Source organism: Oryzias latipes, chromosome 4 (genome assembly GCF_002234675.1).
Source record: "Oryzias latipes chromosome 4, ASM223467v1".
In the NCBI taxonomy this organism is placed as follows: Eukaryota; Metazoa; Chordata; class Actinopteri; order Beloniformes; family Adrianichthyidae; genus Oryzias; species Oryzias latipes.
This window is the reverse complement of record NC_019862.2, coordinates 31,377,868-31,402,133: the sequence shown is the minus strand read 5'-3', so window position 1 is coordinate 31,402,133 and position 24,266 is coordinate 31,377,868. Positions and strand designations below refer to the sequence as shown.

The 24,266-nt window shown below is 44.2% G+C and overlaps 3 protein-coding genes and 7 non-coding genes across 15 annotated transcripts in view; all 10 read left to right on the top strand.

Annotated features, from left to right (window-relative positions):
• Positions 1-9,174, top strand: part of osbpl9 (oxysterol binding protein like 9) — a 34,637-nt gene extending 25,463 nt beyond the window's left edge. For all 6 annotated transcript variants that reach the window (XM_004068371.4, XM_004068373.4, XM_011474562.3 and 3 more), the window contains 13 exons: positions 484-643; positions 797-909; positions 3,766-3,884; positions 3,957-4,042; positions 4,124-4,304; positions 4,399-4,483; positions 5,501-5,611; positions 5,685-5,748; positions 5,830-5,970; positions 6,057-6,135; positions 6,302-6,393; positions 6,471-6,606; positions 7,444-9,174. In XM_004068371.4, coding sequence (XP_004068419.1) covers positions 484-643; positions 797-909; positions 3,766-3,884; positions 3,957-4,042; positions 4,124-4,304; positions 4,399-4,483; positions 5,501-5,611; positions 5,685-5,748; positions 5,830-5,970; positions 6,057-6,135; positions 6,302-6,393; positions 6,471-6,606; positions 7,444-7,518 — 1,442 coding nt within the window. In that variant the 3' untranslated portion in view covers positions 7,519-9,174. The remainder of the gene's footprint in view (positions 1-483; positions 644-796; positions 910-3,765; positions 3,885-3,956; positions 4,043-4,123; positions 4,305-4,398; positions 4,484-5,500; positions 5,612-5,684; positions 5,749-5,829; positions 5,971-6,056; positions 6,136-6,301; positions 6,394-6,470; positions 6,607-7,443) is intronic.
• A 954-nt stretch (positions 9,175-10,128) lies between these two features.
• On the top strand, positions 10,129-10,207 carry LOC111947413. Its single transcript, XR_002873241.1, has one exon. It is a non-coding gene; the product is annotated as a small nucleolar RNA SNORD74 (small nucleolar RNA).
• A 314-nt stretch (positions 10,208-10,521) lies between these two features.
• On the top strand, positions 10,522-10,591 carry LOC111947416. The gene has a single exon (XR_002873244.1). It is a non-coding gene; the product is annotated as a small nucleolar RNA SNORD75 (small nucleolar RNA).
• A 255-nt stretch (positions 10,592-10,846) lies between these two features.
• Positions 10,847-10,925, top strand: LOC111947418. Its single transcript, XR_002873245.1, has one exon. It is a non-coding gene; the product is annotated as a small nucleolar RNA SNORD24 (small nucleolar RNA).
• A 144-nt stretch (positions 10,926-11,069) lies between these two features.
• LOC111947420 lies at positions 11,070-11,149 on the top strand. Its single transcript, XR_002873247.1, has one exon. It is a non-coding gene; the product is annotated as a small nucleolar RNA SNORD79 (small nucleolar RNA).
• A 147-nt stretch (positions 11,150-11,296) lies between these two features.
• On the top strand, positions 11,297-11,376 carry LOC111947414. The gene has a single exon (XR_002873242.1). It is a non-coding gene; the product is annotated as a small nucleolar RNA snR60/Z15/Z230/Z193/J17 (small nucleolar RNA).
• A 126-nt stretch (positions 11,377-11,502) lies between these two features.
• On the top strand, positions 11,503-11,586 carry LOC111947415. Its single transcript, XR_002873243.1, has one exon. It is a non-coding gene; the product is annotated as a small nucleolar RNA snR60/Z15/Z230/Z193/J17 (small nucleolar RNA).
• Positions 11,587-12,249: 663 nt separating this feature from the next.
• LOC111947412 lies at positions 12,250-12,325 on the top strand. Its single transcript, XR_002873240.1, has one exon. It is a non-coding gene; the product is annotated as a small nucleolar RNA SNORD47 (small nucleolar RNA).
• A 437-nt stretch (positions 12,326-12,762) lies between these two features.
• On the top strand, positions 12,763-18,290 carry tor3a (torsin family 3 member A). Its single transcript, XM_023954581.1, has 6 exons — positions 12,763-13,196; positions 13,257-13,379; positions 15,677-15,942; positions 16,770-16,945; positions 17,156-17,280; positions 17,450-18,290. The coding sequence occupies exons 1-6, from the start codon at positions 13,034-13,036 to the stop codon at positions 17,695-17,697; spliced, it is 1,101 nt and encodes a 366-aa protein (XP_023810349.1). The 5' UTR covers positions 12,763-13,033; the 3' UTR covers positions 17,698-18,290.
• Positions 18,291-19,382: 1,092 nt separating this feature from the next.
• On the top strand, positions 19,383-24,012 carry LOC101162115 (calreticulin). The gene is made up of 9 exons (XM_023954580.1): positions 19,383-19,658; positions 20,070-20,171; positions 20,247-20,450; positions 21,618-21,712; positions 21,797-22,006; positions 22,097-22,210; positions 22,439-22,582; positions 22,674-22,766; positions 23,059-24,012. Exons 1-9 carry the CDS (start codon positions 19,565-19,567, stop codon positions 23,266-23,268), a joined length of 1,266 nt encoding a protein of 421 aa, XP_023810348.1. The 5' UTR covers positions 19,383-19,564; the 3' UTR covers positions 23,269-24,012.
• The last annotated feature ends 254 nt before the right edge of the window (positions 24,013-24,266 follow it).

The following is a 24,266-nucleotide window of genomic DNA, read 5'->3' as shown; positions in this document are numbered from 1 at the left end:
TTGCCATGCTTTATTTTGAAATTTCATTTAAGATTGCAGAAAAATTAGTTTTCAGGAAAAAAGGTTGGAAAAATTGGCACAATTGATAAAAATGTGTTTTGTTTCTGAAGGTTTTGACTTTTGCAACTGAACAGATCTATTAAGGCAGTCGGCTTCACTATCTGTCCAAAGAGGTTTTTTATTTTTTCATATTGTGAGTTTTTTCCAGATCTTTTCTATTCTTTTAACAGTATGAGGAACTAAAATGCTGAGGATCCTAATGATGTTTTAGCTCCGTGTCGGTGAGCATTAGGTCAATTAAAGGAGCAGAGGGAAGCTGCTGCAGCAGCATCAAAACGCTGCGCGGTGCAATAAAGATTCTGGCTGCACCACTCAGAGTGCAGTCATTAGTCGGCGCTGAGGAAGCACCGACCAGGTTAAACGCGGCTTAATGCACCTGCGCAGAGATGCTTTGGTCATCACAAAGAGTGTTCTGCCTTTCAGGGAGCGGGCCGTCCGGCACCAGCAGCGGCGTTGCCTCCCCGGCTCACATCCCTCTGCCCTCCCGGTCCGTGCCAGACTTCTCCTACTCCTCCAGCGAGGACGAGTTTTACGATGCCGACGAGTTTTACCAGAGCACCACTTCACCCAAACACTGCAGAGAGTGAGTCCGCCATCTGCCCCACCTCCTGCCCCCCGCAGAGCCAGCGGGGGACGTCCTACAATAATACGTTTCAGCTGCGCTCCTCTGGAGGGCAATTCTGTTCAGACCGCAAAGAAATGAGCTCCTTCACGGGGAAATCGTTCTCTCTTTCAGTCCCTCCAAGCCTCCTGGAGCCTCGCCTGGTGCTAGCCAAGAATCAACGTTGAAACGGCCCAACACAACCGAGTCCCTGAACTCATCGATGTCCAATGGCACCACCGACGCAGGTAAGAACCCTGCAGGTGACCCGCGCGCCGTTCACCTGGTTGTGTGTCGTCGGCTAGAATCTAGAAAGATTCAGAGACGGTCGTTTCAGCTCACTTTACTTCCTGTCATTCCTACTCAGAGACCCAATCTGATAAAAATGGTGTTTTTATCAGGTTCTTGTGGCATTTTTCTCATGATTTAGGACATCTAGAAAGAAAATGAAGCTTAAAATTACATGTCTGAGTACTACTTTACTGAAATGGATGTGAATCAGGAGCAGATGAAAAAATGCCGTTTAAAAAGACGTAGAGCAGTGGCCCCCCTCCCCCGGGCAGTCCGTGGGTCAAATTGTACCGGGCCACCGGAAGAGGAAATAAAAGCAAACACTAAACTTTGATTAGATTATTCCCTTTTGTTTATTTTCTGATACAGAAGAAAGTTTTATTTTGAAAAACTTCCGGATTCTGTTCACCACATCCGTGTCTCGACGCGTCACATGACTTTAAGCGGCTGATCGGACTGCAAAGTTAAAAGAGCGACGCTAAAATGCAAATGAAAAACAAACAAAAGCGAATCTGGAAAGTTGGTTTGGGGAGAAAAGAGGCAGAAAAGAAACATGAAGCTGCTGTTTACAGACAATCCAGGAGTTTTCCTCCAAATACAGAAGAATTCAGACAGTCGTTCACGGACCACAAGCTGCTTTGCATTTATAGAAAAGCAGCGAGTGACACACGTTTATTATTAGATTTAGAAAATACCAGGGGCCTCATTTATAAACATTGCGTACGCACAAAAGAAGGCGTACGCCACTCTCTACGCAATAGTTGAGATTTATAAAAAGCAAACTTGACGGGAAAATGTGCGGTCCTTCACGCTCTGACCCAGGCGTACGCACAAAAACGGATGAAATGAGAAATGGCGACACCGTCGGCAGATGGAAGAAACACGTGAAAGTGAAAATGACAATACTGCCTCTCAGAAATAACATGAAGACTTCACAAAGCAAGTCTTACAATCAACAGCCTACACGAACACCCGTTTGATCGATCAGCAGGGAAACAAACAAAAAAAAATCAAACGAAAATTACAACAGAAATTCAAATGAACACTTATTTGCAAAAAGAAAAGTGAAATATGTTCTGCAATATTGGCATGTTGTGTAATTCATCCTCATAAGTAATATAGTTAACAGAACGAAATAATGTACAAAACTGATATTCCCGTCAGTGTGTCCGTCTGGCGGAGCAGATATAGGAGCAGACAGATAGATGGATAGATAGAGAGAGATGCATTAATTGTCCACTAGGGAAAGTTGTTTTCATAGTAAAACATTTCTTCATAAGGTACGGAATTATGGTATTCATGCATATGCCTTTAGTTTGTTTTATTTTTGATAAAACAACGAATGTCTCGACCATTCAGAAAGCAACAAGAAATTACATTTGCGCTGAACAATTTCCCATTTCCACGTCGATTATTCCCGACATCGGTTGCTTGTCAGATGCAATCAAATAGATGGAAATAAAATGCTCCATCACAATGCGTAATGACGCACAACGAGGACGAGTGGCTTATGAGCCGGTTCCGACTTCCTCTGCGGGCTTTTGGGGGGGGGTCACCCGGTGTATCTGGCGCGTCGGTGTCCCCCTGCGCCTAAGTCACCACTCCACTTAATAAAAGGGATTCCCAAATTATTGTCGCCAGTCTCTCATCAGGAGGTGTCAGCTCCGGTGTCGTCCCCCCCCCACACCCGTGGCAGACACGGGTGTGTGTGTGTGTGGGGGGGGGGGGGGGGGTTCAGCGCTAGACGTTTTTTTGCCTTGACTTTGATGTCCGACCATTTCTTTTTTATTTCGGCCACGGTCCAAGGTTGTGAGGCTACAGCATTTACGGCGTCTGCCACCGTTTGCCGCTCACGTGCCTTTTTGGCATTAGTAATGCCCACACTGTGCCCTCCAAGCAACATTATTCTCCTCTTTTCCACCTCGCCAACGATGACTTCTACTTCACATTGAGTGAAGTTACGTTTTTTTGATTTTCTCTCCGTGTTTGGCATGGTTTCGCAATCAATGAATATTAATTTGTGGGCGTTTCACGGACTATTTATGGGCAACTATGGGCGTGTCATGAAGCCGCTAAAGCTGCGCAGCATTTAGAATCGGTTGTGATTTATTTAGGGAAAGATGCGTAGGATGTGCGTGCGCACGGTTTTATAACTCCGAATATTTCTGTGCGTACGCACGTCCTATGTTTCATCCGTACGCCACTTCTGACGCAAATCCTACGCAAAGTTTTATAAATGAGGCCCCAGATCTTTTGCTTTATTTATCCATTATTAAAAGCTGGACACGGCTAAAGTTAGCATCCAATTTAACGTAAAAGGGAAAATCTTCATCACAAAGACTAAAGTTTGAACCAAATGAAGATTTAATAAACAAATGATGCTGATTTGTGGAAACTTGTGAAAAGGACATTTATGAATTTTCCTACAGCAAAGCTGAATTAGGCAGACTTTTGTTGAGAAACTTGAGCTCAGAAAATGTTCCTGTGTTGAAAAAATACACAATAAATCAGGATTTATGTAAAAACAAACATGATGAATGTAAAAATATGAAACGGAAACTGCTGCTCCGTTCGGACCGGTCCGGGGAAATACGGTCCGACGTTAAACCGGTCCGCGGCCTGGAAACCCAGACTACCGACGTAGAGAAACCTCCGGGTGGTTTCTGATGAACTCCTGCCGCTCTGCAGAGACTAAGTCCTAGAAATGGCTCCAGGGTTTTGGCTCAAACCTTCCAGGGAATGCTTTTACATCAGAAGATGATCAGACTGCGTCTTCCACATGAGGAACTGTCAGACGTCTGCTCTCCTCCCAGATCAGTTTGACAGCCATGATGACCGCGATGACGACGGGGAGGGCGAGTCTGTGGAAGAGCACAAGAGCGTCATCATGCATCTGCTCTCACAAGTTCGTCTGGGCATGGACCTCACAAAGGTGAGCAGCCTCTCCATCGCTCTTCCTCCGGAGTTTCTCTCCTCCTGAGCCGTTCCGACTCTTGGTTTTCAGGTGGTCCTGCCCACCTTCATCCTCGAGAGGAGATCTCTGCTAGAAATGTACGCAGACTTCTTTGCACATCCGGACTTGTTTGTAAGGTATGTATGGCATTTACCTGCCTGTTTTAAGCCCCTCCCTCCTGCAGGTAACATGATGCTAACATTCTGATTCCTCTGAAGCATCGCCGAGCAGCCAGAGCCCAGAGAGCGGATGGTTCAGGTGGTCAAATGGTACCTTTCGGCGTTCCACGCCGGCCGGAAAGGCTCAGTGGCCAAGAAGCCCTACAACCCCATTCTGGGGGAAGTCTTCTACTGCCACTGGGATCTGCCCAGTGGGGCAGAGGAGCCCGCTCAGCACACGGTGAGGAGCGCAGACGCCTCTGAGGCAGACGCCTCTGAGGCAGACGTGCAGAACTTCTGATGGGAAAGCTTTTCTGTTTCTCGTCCTCCCTCAGGAGACCGTATCAGACGGCCCAGTTCCCTGGGCTTCCACCAACAGTGTGTGTTTTGTGGCTGAACAGGTGTCTCACCACCCCCCCAGTGAGTATTCCACCTGTCTGTCTTCACACCTGAATGCCAAAGCCGCCGCGTTTGCTATCGGTTCCTCAAAGTCTGACTGATTATTTCTGACACTCCAGATTCTTTATAAATATAGAAAAGTAAAAAATACACTTCAGGTCATGTAGTCATTGTTCTAAAATTGCAAAAAAATGCTGGATTTTTGAAATACAAACGGATTAAACCGCATCTGTCACTGGAGTAAAACTATCAATTGTTTTTAATAAATGACCAAAAAATGAGACTAAAGTTCAGTTTATTGACATCAATTCTAAACACATTGTCGATAGTTTAATTTAAACAAAACAGTTAATATGAAATGACGAATACTACAAAGATGTTGTGATCGTTTATGTGACGTCATGCGACAGAAGCAGCAAAAAAAGGTACCTTTTTTTTTGGTATTTCCACTAGAGTTAAAAAAAGTTGGTTTATTAAACGTGTCTGTTGTCAGTTTAGATGGAAAAGACTGCGAGTGTTTGTGTGTCGTCGTTCATCTTCTTGATCCACTGAAACTGTGGTCATCTAGACTTGGAGGATGGAAAAACATCTTCAGGATTTGCTGTTAAATGTTGAAGAAGTTGACAGAAAAAGCTTTTAGTGACATTGTTTCAAATGATAAATATCATTTCTTTCTCTCCAAATCTTTGTGTATTTATCTGTTTGTCGATTACGATTCGCTGTTCTACATAAACATATAAATGATGGGGATTAAATACATTTTCACACAAATAGCAACTCTTCAAAGATGATATATTGAATAGTAAGAATGGTGGGCTCATGTGTGTTCCGTTGGTGAACCGGATCAATGATCCACAGCTCCAGCCCTGATTACCTGCATCAGGTGAGTTTCACCTGGTAGAAGCTACAGGGGCCGGTTCTCTGGAAAAAGAGCAGGACAGCATCACCAACACTGCAGAGGATTTCCTAAATATGATGGATGGGTCCTCTGCCACATCAAATGGTGTTTACATCTGTTTATTCTCCTTTTCTCTGCAGTTTCTGCATTCTACGCAGAGTGTTTAAACAGGAAGATCCAGTTCAACGCTCACATCTGGACCAAGTCTAAGTTTCTTGGCATGTCGATTGGAGTCCACAACATTGGTCAAGGTACTTGAATCGGACGAGTCTGTGTCGTTTGGCTGCTGCTCAGGTGTCCTGAATGTTTGCTGCTGTTCTGCAGGTTGCGTGTCCTGTTTGGAGCACGATGAACATTACATCCTCACCTTCCCTAACGGATACGGCAGGTAGCTGATGGGCTAAAACACGCCGTCGCTCGCCGGCGTGCTGGGTCTGCCTCTCTGACCCCAGTCTGTCCGTCTGTCCAGGTCCATCCTCACGGTGCCGTGGGTGGAGCTGGGCGGGGAGTGCAACATCTCCTGCTCCAAGTCGGGCTACAGCGCCAACATCGTCTTCCACACCAAACCCTTCTATGGTGGGAAGAAGCACAGGATCACCGCTGACATATTGTAAGGCCAACGCGTCCGTCCGCTCGCCCAGGGTCAAGCTCGTGCTGTGATAAAATGTCAAACGTGTTTGGCTGCATCTTTTGCAGTGCTCCAAACGACAAGAAGTCTTTCTGCTCCATTGAGGGAGAATGGAATGGAGTGATGTACGCCAAATGGGCCACTGGAGTGAGTGAAGATCCCCGTCTTACCTTTATGTTTTTGATTCATTTAGCCCAAGTAAATGACTGTTATGTGGGAAGTTTAATCCTATTTACTGAAATGAGTCCTTCCTTTCTTCCTGAAAATCCCTCCATCTCATCATTTAACTCACAAATGATGCTTGTGAGCGCAGGAAAACACGGCATTCATAGACACAAAGAAGATCGGGACCGTTAAGAAGAAAGTAAGGAAGCTGGAGGACCAGCTGGACTTTGAATCCCGGAGGTGAGCGGACAAACGGTTACAAACGGTTACATCAAAAAGATGAAACTCGCTGGATTTGGGTTTCTCTGTGTCCACAGACTGTGGAGAGACGTGACGGTGAACCTGAAGCTGAAGGACATCGATGCAGCGACAGACGCCAAACACAGACTGGAGGAGAAACAAAGAGCTGAAGCCAGAGAGAGGAAGGAGAAGGAGCAGCAGTGGGAGACCAGGGTGAGCTTTTCTCCCCGCTGGAGAACAGAAACATTGATGAAAACATTTTTCTGATGATGAAGAACATGTATGGAGAAAATGAAGCTCAAAATGGCATTTCGGAGTATGTCTTTATTCAAATTGTTGTGAATCAGGAGCAGGAACAGCTTTTCTGGGACAGACACCGGAAGAAGGGAAGGGGGGTCGGGGTTGCTCATTTCAACTCTAATGAGCTGCTGCTGCTCTCCAGAAACTGTGTCCTAGAAAACAACCTGGGTTTTTAGATTTTGACTAAATAAAAGCGGCATATTTATCATTTAAAGACAGCTGGCAGCTTTGAAAATGATCCACAGATGATGGGAGTGGATCTTTGAAACTGTCAGACCACAGGTTACTGATGCCTGAGTCACGTGCCCTCGCCCGAGCGTTGACCTGTCGGGTGTTGCAGGTTTCTGAGTTGTCCCTTCATTTCCCAGAGGCACACTGTCCCATTGTCATGCGTGTGGTAAATGTAAATGTGAGGATAATGGGAGCTAAATGCACATTCGTTTGGTGTTCTAATGCCACACACTAGTCCTCAGTAAGTTGGCCCTTGACTGACCCCACGCAAATGCACAGACATGGGATGTGCACGTAACACGCACGTGCCCGTAGGATGTCCGCACAAACTACACACTTGTCAGATTTCCTTCACTTTGGGACACGCAGGTCCCCCTGTCTGTTAAACACTTTTACCTATTTTCCACCCGCTGGCAGCCCATATTCCCCCATGAGGGCAGTTGTGACTCAGGCATAAGACGCTAACAAAAATGAAACTAGATTTGATGATGAGTGATCGTGATTTCTGTCTTTTGGTAGCTGTTCCATGAAGACGGGGAGTGCTGGGTCTACGATGAGCCCCTCCTAAAGAGACTCCCCAGTCAGAGGCCCTGAGAGGATCCCAGGAGGCCCCCACACATATGCATACAGAAATGCACACACTAGAGTCTTCATAAGAACTCTTTTGCAAACCCCCCCTCCCTGGATTTACTGACGATTGGTCGTTTTTCCTGCTTTGCTATTGACTGTCAAACAATATGGGAATGAATGAAAGCATCACCGATGTAAGAAAAATGTTAGCAAAGCTCCTCCTCTTATTCAAGCTGTCTTGTGGCCACCTTTCCTGGTCAACCGGAGATTTGGCTTTAAAAAAAAAAAAAGAAATGTCCGCATTGACACGCCCCCCCCGGATTTGACTGTCTGCTTTACAGCCTTTTTCGCTCAGGAGGGCTGTGGTGATTCATCCAAACAGAAACGAGCTCTACATCTCAGGGAATCTGGCGACTGAAGAGAGAAAAGAAAGAAAGAAGGAAAGAAAGAAAGCTGCTTCTCCCTGCCAGAGTCTGATGGCCTTACAATGGGGGGGCCGATGAATCCTAAAGGGGCGGGAAAGAAGTTTTTGCCTGCAATGAGTTATAACTGATGTTTATATATATATAAATATACATATGATGGAAATATAAATATATATTCTTTCTTATTTTCGATGCTTTTTTTCCTCTCTTTCTGGCAATAGTATAAAATACTCGTCTTTAGGAATCATTCCACTCAGCCTTTTTTTTTCTTTTATTGTGGAAGTTTTGTTCCCATTCCAGACTCTGTCGCCTTCCTGGCATTATTTTGTGTTCCGAGTTTTCCTGACGGAAGGACCGACTTGAGCGGCGGCATCAAAAGGCGTCTCCTGATGGGACGGATTCCAGTCAGAGAAGCGGATCAGATTACGGTTGTTTAAACCAAAGAAGGCTGCAAGCAAAGGGACTTTAATCTGCACATGTTATCTAAAGGCATTTCTGAACAAAAAGATTGATGTTTTCCTGCTCGGTGGGTCTTGGAAAGCCTCCCTTTTGTTTCCACTTCACTCCTTCATGTTTCTGGTGGGACCTGAAGTAACCCTTTCAGTTCACTGTCATGGCGCCAGGAGTTCGCCAGACTGCGTTCTGCTGGTTCAGTCCGATCACTAAAGCATTTTTTTGTTTCTTTTTTCCATTTTAATTGAATGTTTTTGAGGTTAGGAGTCGCTTAGGTCGTGTTTTTTGCAAAGCGTTATTTCATTTCTTATACAAAGCCACAGAAAGGATTGAAATGCAAATAAATGTGAACTATGGAGAAATAAAAATGGAGAAAGCAGCTCACCTGAATATGAGTACAAAGTGATCGCTCCTGGTGTTTCTGTTTACAGTTTGAACGTCGTTTAATTGGCCTTTATGAAAAGAGGTGTGATTGAATCAGGTGAAGGGGCTTCTAAACGTGTATTGGATGCAGTGATCGCAGCAAAGTGAGTTTAGTTCAATAAACAAATAAAAATGCCTTCAGAAATGAGCCAACTGAGATAAGTTCTCACAAAAATCTAAGCTGTCAGGTTTTTTTCCATTCATGTTCTGTCTTTACGTTACTATTTGAATAGAGGCCTTGCCATTCTTCTCAGTATTGCCTAATAGAGAGCAATCCAAACAAATGTATTTTTTAAATTTCCTTCTGGTTATAAGCCTTGATTGTATCAACTCTCCTGTTTAATGATTAATAATATTAAATCTCTATGAGTTGATTTCAGCAAGATTCAGTCCTTCTTTCAGATGGTTTTGAGTTTCCTGTTTGTTTGTCCTCTTTCAGAAATCCTGAATGATTTTCTAGTTGGAAACATTTTCCTGTTAAAGTGGAATCCTGTTGGGAATATACGGTTAACATGGTACAAGTAGTAAATAAAAACTAACGCCATATTCACTGCAGCATTCCTGTCGCTGTCAGAAACTACAAAGGAGTAAAAACCACAAGAAAATAAACTGCAACATTTGGTTTTTGGGGGAGAATTGAAGGTAATTCACAAAGACAAACTGGATGAACTGTATATTTGTTCACAGGAATAACAATGTTAGTTGAAGGCCTTCAAATTCTTCATGTAAAATAATGTTGCATTTAAGGAGAGGAATGTCACGTTGAGATTGCCTTATTAAAACGTACTTTGTCTTAAGTAATGAAGAAAAAATAGATGTGCCCCAACTTTTATTCTTTAACTTACAAAAGTTATATTGATCATTAAAGTTCAATTTTTTTAAGAAAATAAAATAATTTATTATTGTTGTACTTGTTTAAAACAGCTGGTTTAAAAGTCAGGCTTGTTTTTTTTTGATCAAATTTTGTCAGTTGTCATTCATCAGTTGACCGGCAGGGGCGGAATTCCAGGATCTACTTTTTTCCCATCAGCCTTTGCGACAGCGTATATAAGAAAGTCCAGCAGCGTTTGCTCTCTCTCATTCTTCGCCTCGCTTCATGTGGTGATAAGGTGTGTATAGTTTGTCTGTTTTTTTTTCTCACCCCCTATTTTTTTTTTGCCTTTAAGTTTTTCTAGATGCTTCTAAATTAGTGTTTCTTATTTCCATAATGAGCCAAATTGTGAACTTTTGTCATGTTTTGCCGGAGTTTACAGAGACAGGCCTTAAGCACGTGGAATAGCTAACTAACTTGCTAGCTAACCCGCTAATTTATTCCCACCTTAACGGTTTTCTATCCCGTGTTTTATGATGAATAAGTGTTGGTAGGGACATCTGAGTCATTGTGAAGTAACGCCAACATTTCTGACATGGGATGAAAGACTAAACCCCACTATTTGTGCACGTTTGAGCGGGATGCATGCTAACTTTAATCTTGTAAATTATAGGGTACTGTTGAAGCTGGAAATGATGGAAACCCCTGGTTGTGGCTGGTAAGTTAGTTTTTTTTCTTTTCTTTTTCTAAAAAAAAAGAATAAGAACTTTAAAGTTGGAACTTGTGAAATGTTAAACTGCTGGGTGTGTTTCGCCTTAGGACCAGAATGCAGGCCTTGCTGCGGCCCTGTCCATCCATGTGCAGGTATGTATGGTCTGTCCTCCATGTAGGGTTTCTGTCTCTCACACGTGGAGAAGTCAGTGATGATTAATGTGTAAGAGTAGTGGACAGGAGTGATTTCTGACAAACTATATACACTGATGCTTCTAACCTTCAAATAAGCTCCTTTGCCATAAATGGAACTGCATCAAACTAATAGAATTATCTGCATCCACAGATTTATAAGAAGAATACAGACGCCTGGTTAACCTTTTCAAAGGTAAAGTGTAGCTTTGCTCCATCTGTGATTAGATTTGAGCTTTTGCTTCTTTGAAGGGTTTCCCATCAGGCTTTGCGCTGAATGTTAACCTCCTGAATTACGGTGACACTTCAGAGAAGCATAAATCTGTTGTGGAGATGATGCCGTGATGACAATTATTTGCTACTCTCGACTAGATGGATGACGATAATAACACCACCATGTTAACATTTCTGAGGCACCAATCATTACAGATCTCTACTGTGCACTTGGACGCTTCTTTGTATTTATAAATGCATCTCCCTCTTGTGTTTAGGCCTCATTGAAGCGGCTCCAATGACTAAAAAGGTAATAAGCAGATTATAAAGCGTTTGAACGTTGACTCAACTGTTGATGATGATTTTGTTGTGAAACAATGGGAATCTCTCTGAGAAAAGTGAAGAGGACTTTTGTTCTGATGCAGTGCAAACTGAATAGCATGTGTCTGGATTTCTGTCTGCGCTGTAACGGGATGATTTCTGTCGCAGGTGGCAGTGAGGCTCCACCCCAGCACACACCTGGTTCCGGTTCTGCAGGTGAGGTCTTCCTTGACTCGCAGAACTTGGACTTGTTCAGATGCAGTGATGAGTGCATAGTTCAGCAGATAAGCAATGAAGAACAATCATGTCTTTCGCTCCTAACTGATGCATCCACCTCAAAACTGACGCCATCTTAATGCATCTTGCATTTTGTAAAATTTATATTTTTTTTATTTTATTTCAGAATCTCATGAAGCCCACGTAGAGGTGAGTCTGAATGAATTTATAGGTTTTATTGTGTCTGACACAGTGATGACAGCATAGTTCAGCAGATTACACCGTGAAGAACACAACTTGTCTTTCGCTCCTAGCTGACGTGTCAGTTTAAGTTTTCGTCTCCGTCTTCAACGCTTTATCCTTTTTTTTTATTAACGCCTGCTTCGTGTCATTCCAGGCAGGAAGGAGACTCGTCTGGCGGCTCTCCAGGTAAGAGCTGCGATGGGGTCGCTCAGCAGTGACGTCATTTCAGACAGGATGAGTGTGAATCAGGTCTCTGATCCAGTTGAGGATATGAACAGAATTCTCTGATCTGGATGAGTTTTCATTTCTAAAGAACCATCACTGGTTTGGTTATAAATTGACGGTTGATTTTTCTCTTTAGCAGATCCAAAAGATCGTTGAAACGTCCTGTTCAGAACATCGATTATAGTAAGTAGGAACTCCTGGATTATGCAGAGGTGCTGTTTATCCTCTAGATCTGTTCTAGTCTCATCTGATGTGTTAAAGCTGCAGCTTTTAGCTGCTGTTGTACAGCTGACCTGTGTGATGACAAAGTTGAGACGGATTCTGTCATGAAGGCTCATATTAGCTCTAGCTGACCTGGTCGGTGTGCGTCAGTGTCTGAGATGCTGCTCAGCACGTTCTGACTTAATGCTGCTGCTTCTCCTTCCAGGATTCACCCCCTCTGGAAACGAAGGCGTCCGTATGGGCACAATAAAGTTTACCAACCTGTAAGTTTTCCATCAAAATATTGTCAATAAAGGTTTCAACCGATGATGAAACGATTCTGCCAAATGACTGCTGCTGATTATAACCCTTTACCGTTCCATTTTTGTCTGAGGTTGAGGTGTTGGAACGTCTGTTTTTTATGGTTGTAGTTTCTGAAGTGACAAAGACTCTGCTCCACAGACGGTGCTGAACCTGAGCGGGTCTGGAGAACCGGGCCGACATCCATCTGCTGCTGTGAACGCCTTAAACATTATGGAAACTCCACAATTCTGTCTTTTTTTTTTTCTCCTGTTTATTCTTCTGGTGGATAAAACGTTAATAAACTTTGTATAAGAAAACTTTGTGTTTGGTTTCATTCAGAATAAACTTCCGGTCTTATGTTGGTGAATGGATGATGTAAATTGGTCACCATGAGGTTTATAGATATTATAATCTCCCATGACAGCTAGTTTTCTTAAGAAGTGAGACGTTAACATGGCTTAAAGATGTAGCTCGATTTTAAGCAACTGTTAATTTTCTGTACGTTTATTGGAAATTACTGCGGCTAATATGCCCCGTTCAAGTTTAAAGATGTCAAACCGCTGGTAAACCTCTTATGATAGCCTAGCTTTAGCTTCACTGCAACCGGAAGTTGGTGGGCGGGGCCAGCCTCATCGGATGAGGAAATCACGCGGCACATCTATAAAAGCCTCGGGGGGCGGAGACAGACGCCCACTCGCCGAGCAGGCCGTCGGTGAATGAAGCGGCCCCATAAATGTGAGGCCGGAGCCCCGCAGCGGTTGCCCCGTGTCGTCCCCGCCGCCGCGGACCGCCCCGTTCCCCGATGCTGTGGCGGGTGCTGGCGCTGATCTGCGCGCTGTCCGCAGAGGCCCACTTCCTGCAGCTGGACAGCATCAGCAACGTCTCCGCCTACTACTTCAACTACATCTACTGTAACATCTGGGAGGGGGACTGCCAGCCACACCAGGACGATGCCTCGCTGCAAGGTAAGGCATGAAGACACGAAACGGTCCCGGTTCCGCCGCTGACGGTCCGCCTGTGACCAGTTCCCAGCAGGGACCTGTGGGCCGGCCTCTCGCAGGACTCCGTCAGCCTCCTCCAGCGGTGGTACTGCAGTCTGGGTCAGTGCTGCGAGTCTGGAGACTGCAGGGTCACCAACAACATCACAGGTAGCTTTGGTTTGAACGCTTCATCCGTGTTTTATGCTCTGGGGCCTTCATATTTATCTTATGATTTTAATCTAGCTTTGATATTTAATATTATTTTATGTATTCACATCATTTGATCTCTTAGGTTTATTTATGTACTTATTTGGTTATTTAAATGTTCTTCCTTTGACGTTTTAGAGCTCCAGTGTTTTCTTCAGAGGGATCCTCCACATCAGTGACTGACCCTTCTCAGTGAACGGGGTCACTGCAGTGGGATCTCCCAGGTCTGGCCCTTACTTTAGACCCGGGGGGGGGGGGGGGGGGGGGGTCCTGTGGTAGTGTACTCAGTGAACTTAAGTGAGGTGGGGGGGGTCACTGATGTGGACATGTCCCCAAAACATCGTTTCCCCACTTCGGTATAAAGCCCAGTTTCTACATTGCATCATTTTATCACTTTTTTCATCATGGTGTGTGTGTGTGTATGTGTGTTTATGTGTGGGGGGAGGGGGGCATTGTGCGGGTTTTAAACTAAATATTTGTTTGTCTTGTCCTTTTGTTTTTAAATTTGATTGTTTTTCTGTCAAGCACTTTGAGTGGCCTGAGTTGTAAAAGTGCTATAGAGATAAATTTTGATTTGATTTGATTTAGCCTATCGCATTTGTCACCATTTGAATCATCTTTAGATTTTAACTATTTATTCCAAATATGTAGAAAAGCTGGCTGATTAAGAACCTTTACAATTTCAGCAATACAGCAAACATGAGCACTTTATTTCAGTGGTTTGGTGTATGGAAACAATAAAAAAGTACAAGATATTGTGAAGTAATTTATCTTAATATTTACTGCTTGTTTCAGATATAATCTTATTAAGATAAACATGTAATGGCAGGTTCATGTAAAGCTTCATTTATGTCACTTTATGTCAGTGCTTCTCAAATAGTGGGGCGCGCCCCCAGGGGGGGGCACGAAGCGATGCCAGGGGGGGCGCGCGGTGGTGGCGGTTTTAGGCACAGGTTTGTCCGGTGCGCAAATTTAACGTGGGGGCAGCGGTGACAGCGGCTCAGTGCTTGGAAAATAATCTGGTCCACTATTCGGTTCCTATTGTCTGTTCTGTCTGTCCGCGGCTGCGCGAGTGAGAACGAAAGGGGAGGGGTGGTGTGGGCCCTGTCTGCCAGGGGAATCGGGGCACGCGGACCACTGCTACCGCTGCCTGTTGCCCAAGATCACCGCTGCCCTTAGATTCCTAAGCTCATGCTAACAATGTCATTCTTTATGAACTATTGTAGACATTTTGATGACGTGTCTTTATTTTCCATCCATGTTTTCTTTGTCTGCCTGTGGTTTAGTTGGTGTCAGACAGACATAAAGACAGCAGGTAATGCAGGAAAACAGCTGCACTTTTATGAGATCAGAAATAAACAATCCGTCATTTAGAAAAAAAAAATCAGCACGTTTTTACCTATTTCTTCAGACTAAAAACGTTAAATATATTGGTGCTGCTGTGTTAATGTTTCAGATCAATTTAGATTTAATATTATTTATTGATTGAATTATTTTTTTCAGCATCAAATGGTTCAGTTGGTCAAAATGTTTCTAGTTTAAATAAGGAATGACAGATTTTTTTTATTTCAGGTACTTTCAGCTTCTTTTCTGTTTTAGACTAGAACAGGGTTTCTGTGGCTAAATAAAGTTAATATTTGTTGAAAGTGGATTTATTTTGCTTTTTTCTTTTGTTAGTGTTAAAAGATACAATTTTAGGTATACAAATTTTATAGATACTGACCTGATGTATTGTCACCGCGCGAGTGTGTCTGTGTGTGTGTGTGTGTGTGGGGGGGGGGGTTATGGGGGGGGGGGTCAGGGGGGGCGCGAAACATTTTCTTTTCCTAGGGGGGGCCTGGCAAAAAATAATTGAGAAGCACTGCTTTATGTAGTTTCATTTAGCTTTTTTGTAAAGTACCAGTTCTCTACTGTTGTCATGAAATACAACACAAAATGCAAAAACCATCAATTAAAAAATAATCCTTTTAATTCCAGATTATCATCCAATTTATTCCAGATAATTCCAAACGGCTATGTGTACTAAACAAGTCACAGATCACACTGAATATATATTAAATTACATGACATTGCTCCATCCACCCATCTTCTGAACCCCTTTCGGGGTCATGGGGTTGCTGGAGCCTATCCCAGCCACTGCTGGATGAAGGCGGGGTGCCAGTCTGCTGCAGGGCGCGTTGCTTCATGTGTTTCAGATAAATGCATCTGTTCCGTTCAGGCATGTCACTGCGTGGTTTCATTTGTTTGTCCACGCTCAGGTCTGGCAAAGGACCTCCACACCAAACTCCACGGGCAGCACCTCGTCCAATCCGTGGTCCTCAAAGCCATCCAGGGATTTGTCAACCACCCAGAATCCAACAAACCCCTCACGCTCTCCTTCCACGGCTGGTCCGGCACCGGCAAGAACTTCGTGGCCCGGATCATTGCTGAGAACCTGTACCGGGACGGCGTGAAGAGCGAGTGCGTGCGTTTGTTCATCGCCCCGTTCCACTTCCCCCACGCCCGACTGGTGGACACGTACAAGGTGAGATGCTGGAAGCCCGCTTGGCCCCGCCTCCACGGCTCAGCGCCAGGACCGAGGTGGACTTGTTCTCCTCACCTGCTTAGTCACATGTTTACCTGGACATGGATTTGTGGAATGTGGCATTTGTCCAGACTTCAAAAACGCCACAGACTCCCAATAACCTTTAAACTGCCACCGTCTGCAAACGTGGAATTTATTTAGTGATGGTTTGATAAGGTTTAGTCTGATGAAATATTTAAACAAAAAGATCTGATTACTTCTCTAAAAAGTGTTTAATTTAGTGCCTTTTAGATTGGATGGAGGCTGTATCCTTCATCCAATCCCATTTTTATTTTTCGCCTTTACTGCAAATCTAATTGGTGGAATATGCTATAAAGCGTTTCTCTTTCTCTCTCTCGCATTTTTCACAAAAATATCTTTGTTCTTATTGTGCTGTTTTCACTTTATCTTTGGTAACACTGAGTAAACCTCCTCTTCTATGTGTGTATATGTTCATACATTTGTCTGATTTTGGATTGTTTTATCGTGAATTTACCTTTAGGTTACTGAATGTATTTAATATATGAACGTAATGTTATGTAAATAGATAATTTTAGGGTGATTTTAACATCTACAGGGACTGCAGATGTAAAATAGCCCTTTGGGTAACTCTGGCATGTTGACAGGAATGTGTCTCTGTATCCAATAAATAAATAAATTAGAGAAATAATAATTAATAATTCCTTCAGCTATGTAGCATCCAACCCTGCATTTTCTTTTGGAAATGCAGCTCCTTCTGGTTCTGTTCACCTCAAACTCTGTAAATGTGCTCCTCTGTTTGCATCCAGGGCCAGCTTAGAGAGGCCATCCGGGACATGGTGCTGCGCTGCCCGCAGACGCTCTTCATCTTTGACGAGGCGGAAAAGCTTCATCCTGGCTTCATCGATGCCATCAAGCCCTACATGGATCACTATGACAACGTGGATGGAGTCACCTACCGCAGAGCCATCTTCCTCTTCCTCAGGTGAAACGGCTCAACGGTTCGTTCAGCAGAGGCTGGGGGGGGGGGGCTGTGACTCACCGAGTCTCCAGTCAGAAGATGCAGCTTCATCGTCTCAACGAACCTGAATGAGCACCCCCCCCCCCCCCCCCATTCAACAAAACCGATGAGCCTCTTTTCCCGCTAACTCTCTTCAAAGATATTTGTGGAGACGCCTTTTTGCTGTTTCCACAGTAACATCGGCGGAGCAGCCATCAATGATGTCGCGCTGGACTTTTGGCACTCGGGTCAGAACCGGGAGGACATCGGTATGGAAGACCTGGAGCATCGCCTGCGGGCGGAAACGATGGACTCTCAAGGTTTGCAGCAGGTTTAGTTGGAAGATGTCTGTGTTTTCTTCGGGTTTGTTTTCTCTTTTAGGAGCTTCAGAATCGTGTTTTTGAAGTCTTTTTGTTGTTGCCATCACTGAAAACATTGACCAATCCCCATTACTGTGTTGCTGTACGTCTGTTTGGTGTTGTCCTCCAGGTGGGTTTGCTCAGAGCGAGCTGATGTCCGGACACCTGATTGATTTCTTTGTGCCGTTCCTGCCTCTGGAGTACCGCCACGTCAAGCTCTGCGCTCGGGACGCCTACGCGGCCAGAGGCATCGACGCCGATGAAGCAACGCTGGATGAGGTGGCCAAAGCCATGCTTTATGTCCCCAAAGAAGAGAGACTGTTCTCAGCCCAAGGATGCAAGTCCATCCCACAGAGGATCAACTTCTTCCTGCCGTGATCCGGACAAACAGACGGGAGAGACCAGGAGGAGGCGGCGGCCTCCCTCACTAGTCCATCTGCAACCAGAGCAAAGCCGAAAGGTGTGTCTTCTCTGATCCGCTCTGTACACCTTCCTCCCCCACCCAAAGAGGTCTGCCCCCCCCCCGAGGCAAAGCTGCCTCTCAGATTCAGTGATGGAGGGGGGAGGAGCCTGACCTGAGCATGGATCCGCACAGACGGAGGATGAGGGGCGGCTGCTCTGCTCTGCTTCATCTGCCTGGTGGAGGTTTCCACCCAGCAGCTGTGCTAAACAGTATTTATTTCATAAAGATGCGTGTTTTTATAAAATCTTTGTGAAACTGCATGTTAAAACATTGTTATATCTAGTTATTGATATGATTTGTACCATGGGTGGACTTTTGGACATTGACAGAGCGTGTGAGGGGATCACACCGTCTGCAAACACAACCCTGCTGCTGTCTTTGCACTCTTAACACACACCACTACTTTGGTTCAGTGTCCCTCCACTTTGTTTTTCCTTTATGAGCGTTACAGGTTTGGGAAAACACATCGCAGTATTGAGCTACAAAATAAATGTCTCTGTTGAAAATATGTTTCCTTTTTATTACATGAATTATTTTTTAAAAAATCACATTACCTGAAATAGCAAATATGAATGTTTTAAATGATTATCTTTAGTAAACTTTCAGCAGCACCAACCCGTTTGAAATTCCATTTGTCAAAGTCTGTCCAGATGTCAAATTGGTATAACTAAAGGTCTGCTGGGAAACCTTTTTTTTAGAATAAGGAGTTATATCAATAATAACAGACTTATAAACACATCAGATGTTCATGTGTCTGAACTTTGTCGTTTATTACTTAGTTATTGTAGAAAAAAAAAGTCTTGTAAAATGAAAGAAGAAGAGCCATATGGACCAGTTTCCTACTGACCAGAACGCAGCAAAGCCACAAAACCTCACCTCTCCCAAAGAAAAATACACTTTATGTATGTTTTGTGGCCATTAAAGCCATTTGTTTACAAAATATTGCTTTTCAATATTACAATAGAATAATCGTGTTGAATCTTTCTACACTGAATCCTTATGACTTCCTTTACTTTTTAAGTTCCTTTCAAAATAAAGTACACCCAGTGTCAGATAAGATCATCCTGCTGAACTAAAATGCCAGAAACATGGAGTTTTTTTATCATTATGACTTAAGCGAGTCCTTTTCCTCTCATGTATTCAAATCCAAAAATTAAATCCAAGATTCATCAAATCCAAAAAAAATTAACATGATTTTTATAAAGAAACAACAATGAAACCACTTAAATCTTTGCCATCGTTTTGCAGCTGACATGCATCAAAATCTAAACATAAAAGAAAAAGACTAAGAGAAATTAATCAAAATGACAAAACCTTTTAATATAAACAAAACGTTTGAAATATGTATAAACAGAATTTGATTTACTTCTTCGTTACTTGATGTGATAGTTTCAGTTTTCCTTCCAATGTTCTCTTTTTTCTGTCCTTTAGACGTGACGCATCCATGACCATCAGTCTATACTTTGTGGGCGTGCATTAAATAACTGCGTGGTCTTCTCCTATTGGCTACTTCAACGATCATTGATACTCTCTCTCCTGTGATTGGCTGAGCTCCGCGGCATTTCCTTATTGAGCCCCGCAGCCGTCGTCCAATCAGATTCAGACATCTGTTCTGAGGCGAGAGGAGAGCGGCGACGGTGTCTCTTCTGCTCGCTGTGAGACAACCGCAGACGAGCTGGACGGACGCCGCTGCTTCTGCGGGCGGAAATCAGACTATCCGTTAATCACGCGCGTGTTCGGTGCGGGTTTCTCTCCGCGGGGTCGCTTCTCCACGTCGCCACCATGACTGCCGTGTCGCTGCTGCTGATGGCCGTTTGTGCCACATCTGTCCTCGCCGAGTCCTCCGTTTATTTCCGAGAGCAGTTCGAGGATGGCGGTAAGCTCCTCTGAATTATGACCGGAACGTTTTCGGCTGTGCCCACGGTGCTGCACGTGCACGAGTTGGTAAATCATTGCGGGGGGGGGGGGTTTATTAATTTTTATTAATTTATTGTCTTTGTCTCTAGATATCAAATTGATCAGTAATGTCTAATTTCCTCCTCGGACAAACATTGTCTTATCTTTGAACTACATTCATGATATGTGTGGACCCCCCCCCCCCATCCTAAGCTTTTGTCACCCCCCCCCCCTTCTCTCCTCCTCCCATGGATGAGGAGTCACAAACCCCACTTAAGAGTGACCCCGTGACCCCGCGCACGTGCCGCACCTGCTCCAATGCAGCATGAGAAGCTGCTTCAGGTTCATCCCTCCCTGTTTGGTGCAAAGCTGACCCTGAACCTGTCTGCAGATGCCTGGAAGAGTCGCTGGATAGAATCCAAGCACAAGTCGGACTACGGCCAGTTGGTCCTGACTGCAGGGAAGTTCTACGGAGACGGCGAGAAAGATAAAGGTGAGCGGGGAACGCTGTGGAGCTGACGCCGCTCCTGATGCGTGGCAGCTGAAAGTCCTCCGTGTCCTCCTGCAGGCCTGCAGACGAGCCAAGATGCCCACTTCTACGCCTCGTCGGCCCGGTTTGATGACTTCAGCAACAAGGGTCAGCCGCTGGTCATCCAGTTCACCGTGAAACACGAGCAGAGCATCGACTGTGGAGGAGGATACATCAAACTGTTCCCCTCTGAACTCAACCAGGAGGACATGCACGGAGACTCTGTGTACAACATCATGTTTGGTAATTTGAAAATGTACTCCACCCTCTTGTGTTCTGGGTCAGATTGACCCGCTTTTATCATTTAGAAATCTAAAAAGAAATACTTTCCACTTTGAAACGTCTCCTGCTGGGCTTATTGGACAGATGAAATAAATTCAATCTATTATCAATATAGTACAAAGCTACTGATCGGGTCAATTTGACCCGCTTTAAACTTAAAAAGAAATACTTTCCACTTTGAAACTTCTTCTGCTTGGCCTATTCAACAAATAAAATGAAAATACTTTATTTAAAACATTATTAAACCCACCCTCCATCATTATAGTACAAAGCTACTTTTTGGGTCAAATTAACCCATCAAAAACTTTTTTTTTCTTTAGCTGCAGACTAGTCGCGCTCGGTGGGCGACAGCTGGCTGGAGATAGTGGGGATCGAACTGCCAACCCTTCGGTGGTTGGACGACCTGCTCTGCCGCCTGAGCTAAACTGCCGTCCAAAATATAAAAATATATACTTTTCCCTTTGAAACTTCTGCTTGACTTGTTTAGTGAAATCGACATGTAGAGGAAAATGGTGAAGTTAATATATTTGGAAACCCCCTAAATGTTCTTTCATTACAAAGCTACTGCTTGGGTCAATTTGACCCGACGCTCAAAGTAGAACCTAAAGAGTCGCGTGAAAGTCGCTAATTGCTTTTTTACAGTTATGAGACTCAAAACACCTCTGTCTCACATGCACATGCAGCCAGATGTGTGTGCACGTGCAGCCAGATGTGTGTGTGTGTGCACGTGCAGCCAGATGTGTGTGTGTGTATGTGCATGTGCAGCCAGATGTGTGTGTGCACGTGCAGCCAGATGTGTGTGTGTGTGTGTGTGCACGTGCAGCCAGATGTGTGTGTGTGCACGTGCACACACACACATCTGGCTGCTTGGTTATCCCCATTGATTCATGATCTGTGGGCCTTAAAGTTACTGAAATGGTTGCTAAAGAAGTTCATGATTGGATTTAAAGAATGTTTTTTAGGAGGACTTTTTTTATTTCATCACTCTTTTGCATAACTAAATGTGCTCCGGGTCAAATGTACCCGGGAGCTGTTCCTCAGGAAAGAAAACAAGGAGAGGGTTCATCCTTTGCTCCCCCACTGAAATGCTCATGTTTCTCTTGATGGGTTTGTTTCTTCTTCATTTAGGTCCTGATATTTGTGGCCCGGGTACAAAGAAAGTGCACGTTATCTTCAACTACAAGGGCAAAAACCATCTGATTAACAAGGACATCAGGTGCAAGGTGAGACCCTGAGACTAGCTGACAGGTTTTGATCTCAACTCGGCCTTTGCGCTCCGTTTCAAACACCAACCGTCTTCTCTGCAGGATGACGAGTTCACGCATTTGTACACACTCGTCGTTAACCCCGACAACACTTACGAGGTGAAAATCGACAACAAGAAGGTGGAGTCTGGAAACCTGGAGGAAGACTGGGACTTCCTTCCACCCAAGAAGATTAAAGACCCCGACGCCAAGAAGCCAGAGGACTGGGATGACCGGGAGAAGATTCCTGATCCAGACGATAAGAAACCAGAGGTACCTCGGCTTTTCCCAAATCCCTTTGTTTGCCGTGTTACTTTACGGTATTTACAAAGCATTGTGTCTGCTCTAATCTGTGGTCTTTAGGATTGGGACAAACCTGAGAACATCCCTGATCCGGATGCCAAAAAGCCCGAAGACTGGGACGATGAGATGGACGGAGAATGGGAGCCGCCCATGATTGCTAACCCGGATTATAAGGTATGCAGCGTCATCGAAGGTCAGGTTTCATCTGAAGGGCAGTTTATTTGGAAAAAGGGAATCAAGGCTCCTTTATACTTTGGACTAATCACCAATTTTTGTTTGCTTTTCCTGTCCTGAATTAAACAGAGTTTATTTTTCCAGATTAAAATTTGAATCTCTAATTTGATTAACACTTTAAATTCAGTCCGCTTTAAAAGTTTTCCCTGTGCCGGTTTGCTGTCCCAGGGCGACTGGAATGCCAGAGAGATCGATAACCCCGCCTACAAGGGCAAGTGGATCCATCCTGAGATCGACAACCCCGAGTACACGGCCGACCCAGAGATCTACAAATACGACAGCATCGGCGTGATCGGGCTCGACCTGTGGCAGGTAAACGTCGGCCGTCGGCGACTCCACAGCTTCACCTGATTCATTAAAGCTCCGGCTTTGACCTTTTGTCTCTGGCTTCTGTTTTTTGTAGGTGAAGTCGGGTACCATCTTTGACAACTTCCTGATTACTAATGATCCCAACCTGGCAGAGGAAGTGGGCAATGACACCTGGGGCAAAACTAAGGTGACTGTTTTGGTTGGACGTTTTTCCAGCTGAGGGTCACTGCCTGCTGCTGGGATGACATCACATTAACCCGTCTCATTTAATATGCTGAAGATGACATCTAAGATGAGTGGAATCTCCGGTTAACCTTGTTTTGACACGACTCCTTCTGAGACTTGACTAAACATAACGGTGATCTGCCTGCTCCTTAGTACCAATCCCATAATCGGAGCTCCAACGTTCCGAAAATTCCCTCTTTTGTTTTTTCAGGTTTTTTTTTTGTTTTTAACATGTTTTTTTTTTTTCCCTTCAGGATGCAGAGAGGAAGATGAAGGAAAGCCAAGACGAAGAGGAGAGGAAGAAGCGCGAGGAGGAGGATAAGAAGAGGAAAGATGAGGATGAAGAAGAGGACAAGGAGGAGGAGGAGGAGGAGGAGGAAGACGAAGAGGAAGAAGACGGAGAGGAGCCTGAACTGGAGGAAGAGGAGGACGAAAGCCCGGACGCGGTGAAGGATGAGCTGTAAGCTCAGAAACTGCTCAGACTGTGCATCAGTGGGCCGCTGGAGACGGAAAAGGCAGACCCCGGCGTCTGACTCCCCATGGGAGGGACAGACTTTTCATTTGTTTACAAAAGGGGGGGAGGGGTCAAAAGGGGCATTTCTGTTGTTTTCCTGAGCCATCACTACTATCTGTACTAGGAAAATTGGAAAAACACAATCTATTATTGAATGTCAGGATCAGAAATGTCAGCAGAACAGGAAAAATGGGATTTATTTTAAAAGGAACCTGGATTTTTAGGAAGTTGTGACAGAAACAAAAGATGGACCGTGCCGTAGAAATGTTTGTTTACCTCATCTGTTTTGTTTGTCTTTTGTTTTGTCTGTTTTTTGTCCAAAAATGGGGGATCCTATTTAAACAGAGTGGAGAGGATCTACTGCTGTTGGGGGGGTAATCTGGAGTGGAAACAGATGCAGTCGCTTCCATCAGTTTCTGTTTGACACCGTTTCTGTCGCTGCGCATGAACTGAACTCTCAGATGTGGTTTTCATTAAGAACAGCCCAGGAGCAGTAGATCTTATCAGGTTGTTTTTTCTTCATGTGAACTGCAATTCATTCATAATTTCAACTTTTCTGCACTGCTGTACCCCAAACACTCTCAAAGATGCTCCTTTTTGTAAGACTCGTTTTGTACTAATGGAAGGAAAAGACATTTCTCAACTGTTGCAGTAGAAAGGTGCTTTGTCCAATAAAAGCCACCGAAGAATTAAACCCTTTTTTCCCTGTGTGTGAATTTAAATACTCTTGTTGTCAATACAGGAAGTTGACTTGAGTATTGTCAGCTTAAACTGTTTTATAATTAAATTTCACTCGTTTTTTATTTAATTTGACATGATACATGCTAACAAAATGTTGAATCCAACTGCTGAAATTCAAAACTTGAAAAATGATTGAAGATGAGGCAAAAATCTATTCTTTCTTGGCAAATGTGAGGGATCACTAAATGTTTACATTTGTTCTTTTAC

Bases quoted from the DNA above. Each gene is read 5' to 3' on its own strand.
- tor3a (XM_023954581.1), top strand. From the start codon at position 13,034: ATGCTGTGGCGGGTGCTGGCGCTGATCTGCGCGCTGTCCGCAGAGGCC. The intron at 13,197-13,256 runs GTAAGGCATGAA...GCCTGTGACCAG, and splicing joins GGACGATGCCTCGCTGCAAG to TTCCCAGCAGGGACCTGTGG. The intron at 16,946-17,155 runs GTGAAACGGCTC...CTGTTTCCACAG, and splicing joins GCCATCTTCCTCTTCCTCAG to TAACATCGGCGGAGCAGCCA.
- LOC101162115 (XM_023954580.1), top strand. From the start codon at position 19,565: ATGACTGCCGTGTCGCTGCTGCTGATGGCCGTTTGTGCCACATCTGTC. The intron at 19,659-20,069 runs GTAAGCTCCTCT...ACCTGTCTGCAG, and splicing joins AGAGCAGTTCGAGGATGGCG to ATGCCTGGAAGAGTCGCTGG. The intron at 22,007-22,096 runs GTACCTCGGCTT...TGTGGTCTTTAG, and splicing joins CAGACGATAAGAAACCAGAG to GATTGGGACAAACCTGAGAA.